At 47.1% G+C, this 4,658-nt stretch overlaps 1 protein-coding gene across 1 annotated transcript in view; it reads left to right on the top strand.

The window, feature by feature from the left end:
• Nucleotides 1-1,087: 1,087 nt before the first annotated feature.
• The window catches only part of T265_03871 (hypothetical protein), a gene marked incomplete at both ends in the record, with an annotated part of 50,228 nt that continues 46,657 nt past the window's right edge, over nt 1,088-4,658 (top strand). The window contains one exon of the mRNA XM_009168463.1: nt 1,088-1,945. Coding sequence (XP_009166727.1) covers nt 1,867-1,945 — 79 coding nt within the window. The remainder of the gene's footprint in view (nt 1,946-4,658) is intronic.

The following is a 4,658-nucleotide window of genomic DNA, read 5'->3' as shown; positions in this document are numbered from 1 at the left end:
TTGAGGAACTCCAATGGAGACCGGCGCTGGAGAGGAATAGGTTGAGCCTATTCTCACTCGGAATGACCTGTCTGATAGGAACGCCTTGATCCAGCGAATGATTTTCCCTTGAATCCCGTAAGACTCGGATGGGATAGCTTTGGTCAGTCCATCCAGATACGCCTTCTCGGGAATGATGTCTTCTGCTAATTTTTTTGAGACCAGCCGCCTCTAATAAGTGAGCAACACGCCAGTGGATGGATGTGTCACGTGCTGGATACGGACTAAACGAACCATGCCTTGATTGGTTAGTGCTAACCAATCTGGAGCGAGTATCTGTATCTTGGCGCTTCGCGCCGTGTCACGACGATTCTTACGCGACGTTGTGGAACATTCTGTGATGGCCTCATAGATTCACTCGTGATAATCTTCCGTTGTCTCCACAAGGGGCGGCCTCAGGCTACCCTGCGCTTTGGTGTGCCATAGTGGGTGAGGCAGGAAGCCGAGGACTGACGTAAAAGTCGCAACATATATTGCGTGTGGCATATGCCACAGCAGTATTCCGTACCGATAAAGATTTCATCAAAGGCTATTTGAACGGCAGTGTTGTGAAGACCTTCCAGCGTTCTCCCTATTTTCTTGTCAACCACGAAATCAAATAGAAATGGAGAGTGTGCGCATCCGTGACGTGCGCCCATTTTGTGTACGGCAGGCTTTAGACATTTCTCCATACACACGCCAGAATGTCTCAAAATACAAAGAACGTATTATGTTCACAAAGTTCCGGTGCTTTCTTGCCGTTCAAGGGTGCTAAGGAGAACAGACCGGTCAAGCGAGTCGAATGCGCCTCGGAAATCCAGGAATAATAAAATTGTGGGTCGTTTGCGCTCACAGCATTGTTCTAGAATCTAACGGATTGTGGAAATTCAGGCAACCCACCCCCTGCCAGGCCGGAATTCCGCCTTCTGCTCTCGAGTCAGTATTCACGGACCGCCATAAGGTAACGTCGCCGGAATGACGCCAGGAGTCTCGTTACGACCAGGGTCGAGCTGATCCATATGTGTTTACGGCACTCAATGCGAACCCAGTTTTAGAAAGTGCGCGGTGCAACCGATTCGCTCCAGCTGTGTGTGACAATCTCCTCTCGATTGCAGGTGAACAGATCAGACAAGCCCTGGTTGAGGACTTCATTCCTATCTTTGAGCAATTTGCGTGGGAAGTTGTCCGGACCAGGAGCTCAGTGGCGCTTTGAAATGGATATTTGGTCATAGATCCCCAAGTCCGTGGGGCTTACGGGTTCACCGTCCAGGGTTCTGATTTATATGCAGGCTCCAGGTGAGAGGCAGTGAGTGGCCTCTAGAAATGTTTGACGCAATCGGCACTCCTTATTCAAAATCGTCACGCGCCTTTGATCGTTGATCTTTTCAGTAAATCATTCAAATCGAATTCATCTGGTTCTTTGCTCCTCTCATTTGGATTGTGTTGGAAATTTTCCAAATGTATGTTTGGAGGCCTTTCCTCCTAAAATAACCGCAACTTTGTGCGGTGTCGACTACCTGGCGAACCTGTGGGATGTTCCCAGACTTACGAGACGACGTTCGTTTCGATACTTTCTTTGGTGACTCAAAAACTCCACAATTCCCTTTTTGACCTAATTTTTTACTACTTGCAACTACCGCATTCTGTGGATTTTTTGTGGTAGACTCGGCTTATCCTTTGCTTGTCGATCTTCCTAAACCACACGCGTCGACTATCCGTACAGTTTCATTTCTCTTACAGGAGACCAGTAATACGAATGACGAGCGTGTTAGTGATATTTTCTTGGATTATGAATCCAACTTGACACAAGCCATCAAGCGGTGCAAAGAGAACTATGACTTTGACTTCATGAATCAATTGCAACCCCAGTGTTGCACTGAACCTTACATGCTTGGTATTGATGAAGCAGGTCGCGGTCCTGTTTTGGGTAAGTTATATTCGAGAGGCACTGATATTCAGAAGGTGACAAGCACTAACAAAGTCTCTTTTTTAAGAATTATGATGATTACACTACCAAGGTGACCTTAATAAAATGAACAATGCAAAAAGTGGAATAAGTCAAAAGGTGACTTCGAAATAACTTGACCTGATGTGGATGAAGGTGGTAAGCATGGCACGTGATGCAGGTAGTAGCCGAGTAAACAAAATGGATGAGAAGGTTGCAAGTGGGGCAGGATTTGTCTACGTGATCTGTGTTTGCGGAGCAGACGAGACTCGTGACCTAGTGACTGCAAACGTGTTGGACAAATGAAGCGAAGGAAAAAGGGGGTGACCGCTACAACTACTCTTCTCTAGCGAATGGAAATAAGTGTTCATGAAGTAGTAGGTAACGTTAACCTGCGACGAAATTGTCCGGCCAGTGGAAACTTCTACCAGTGCGAATGATGCGTTGATTGTCTGTATGAGTAAGGTACCCCAAAAATGGAGATCCATCTGTGGATGAATGCTCGGATGAGCGTCTTTGTCGACGTGTCATGTGTGGGAATGACTATAGGCCATCGTACAAAACGATCGACACGTCAGGAGATAAGGGCATCGGGAATGAACCGACAGTGTCGAGGTGAACATGGTCTGGGAGAGGCACTGATGGGTGAGTGAACATTGCGAATGACCTTTGAGCGTTGACGTGCAATACAAGTTTTCGCCCATGAACGTATGTATTTGTTCATATTCAGCCATACGTTGAGAAACGAGTCTGACCGTTACACGTATGCCAGGGTGAGACGTCATACAGGCCGTCGAAAACATGACGGTCTTGGAATGGGTGTAGATAAATCGCAGTCGATGGCATCTGGCGCTATGTGTAATGGTACTGGTTTAACGTGCGGCGAAGATTACTTGTGAGATGATAGCGTTATGATGGGCTCGTCTCTTTGTAGCAGAGGTTCAAGAGCTCGATAACTATATCGCGATGACATGCCATCGGAATCACCCTAAAGAGAACAATTACCGTGGTCGGCTTATCTCACGTGAAGCAAAATTAACTTAAACGTTGGACAGATGTAGTAAACTGCTCATAAGGTTGCTGAAAACTCTAACAACATATGACCGGTTTCACCCTTGGGCTTATCAGGTAAGCATAGTCGCTGAGTTTCCGTGAACTTCATGCTCTAATTGAATCCAAATTACACGAAATGCGAGTTATACACTCGTCTGCAGACCAGTTTGGTCCTGACAAGTGAGAGACTCAACTGGGTTCCAGGAGAGTCTCTCGTCGAGACCAAATTGTTGTGCGGATGAGTGTAACCTAAGCTTTCTTTCAAGGGAACCCAATAACTGAAATACTAACCAGAACTTTTCCGCAGCTTTAAGATCCCACGCTCAACTGGCTAAATGCAGTGCTTTTTCATAACCTCATCTCGACGCCTGAAAATTGCAAGCAAATTTTAAGTGCTGACCCCTTTGATGGTTGTCTGTGAATTTAATTCCGCACGTGGTGCAGCCTACGTGGTTCGTATGGCTCGGCAGTCGTCTTATCATAGTCATTATCATTGTCAGCTGTCAGAACCACATACTTGTCGTACAGTGGTTGTAGCTGTCACAGTTTCGTTCACCGATGATTTGAGGAGGTGGGGTAGATAGCTGTCCATTGGAGGCGGAGCTGATAAATTCGTCAGTACAACACTGTCAGTGAACTGTCAATTGGGGAGAATTGGGAAAGGAGCTATGCATTAAAGGCAATAGCTTGGACGCACGAGCGTCGCTGAGGTCGCGACTGGACCATGTATACAATCATTGATGTGGCCCGTCTCGGAGTCCCTATCCAGGGAGACGGCAATGACCAGCGCAGCTGAGTTTGCTGGTAATGGCTTTTATACTTCGCTTCCAAGTAATTGTTTGACCACCTCTGACTCGTTTCCAGTTTTCACGTCGTTGTGCATAAAGAACCCTCCGAGGAAGTTGGTCGACTTGCATACGCAGCACGTGGCCGAGTTAGCGCAACCGATGCACTGTGATCAGTTCATCTATTGAGGGTTACTTCTCCCGAATACCATTCGACATACTTCTGCATTGCTGATCCGGTGTTCCCACCAGGCTCGGGCAATGCTCCGAAGACATCGATGGTGAAACAGTGAAAGTCTTTTGACGTCCTTGGCGCGCAGCGGCTAGCTTTCTGATCGATATAGTGATATGGAGCGCACCGCAGCATTGTAAAGTCGACCCTTGACGGATAAGATAATGTCATGCCTATGCCACAGGTGACGTTAGTTCACAAAAGCTGCTCTGGCCTTCCCATTTCGGATGGAAATACCATCTTTCACGTGTCCACCGGGACTGATGCAGCTGCCTAGGTAAACAAAATAGTCTGCTCCCTCAATCGATTCATCCGCAAGCATGAGGATTCGATCCCACCCAGTCTTGTTGATTCCGGAATTCGGTCATCATCATCGACAGCATGACATCAGTGTTCAACACTGGTGCTTCACTGCCGTACAACCATGATTTATTTGAAAGCCTTATTGTAAAGAACAGAGTAAAGGTGGACGGGGAAGGGACTTAGTGCTAGCTTAACACAATCATTCCGAGGTGCCTACACCTCCAGACATTCACTCAGGCAATCTGGATGGAAGCTGACAACAAGAACGCCGCTGACATCAGTTGGCAGCCATATCTTGTAGTGTCTCCAACCAGGCACAGTG

Source organism: Opisthorchis viverrini (genome assembly GCF_000715545.1).
Source record: "Opisthorchis viverrini unplaced genomic scaffold opera_v5_59, whole genome shotgun sequence".
Taxonomy (NCBI): Eukaryota; Metazoa; Platyhelminthes; class Trematoda; order Opisthorchiida; family Opisthorchiidae; genus Opisthorchis; species Opisthorchis viverrini.
Note: the sequence above shows the minus strand (reverse complement) of the source record. Positions and strands in the feature narration are given on the sequence as shown.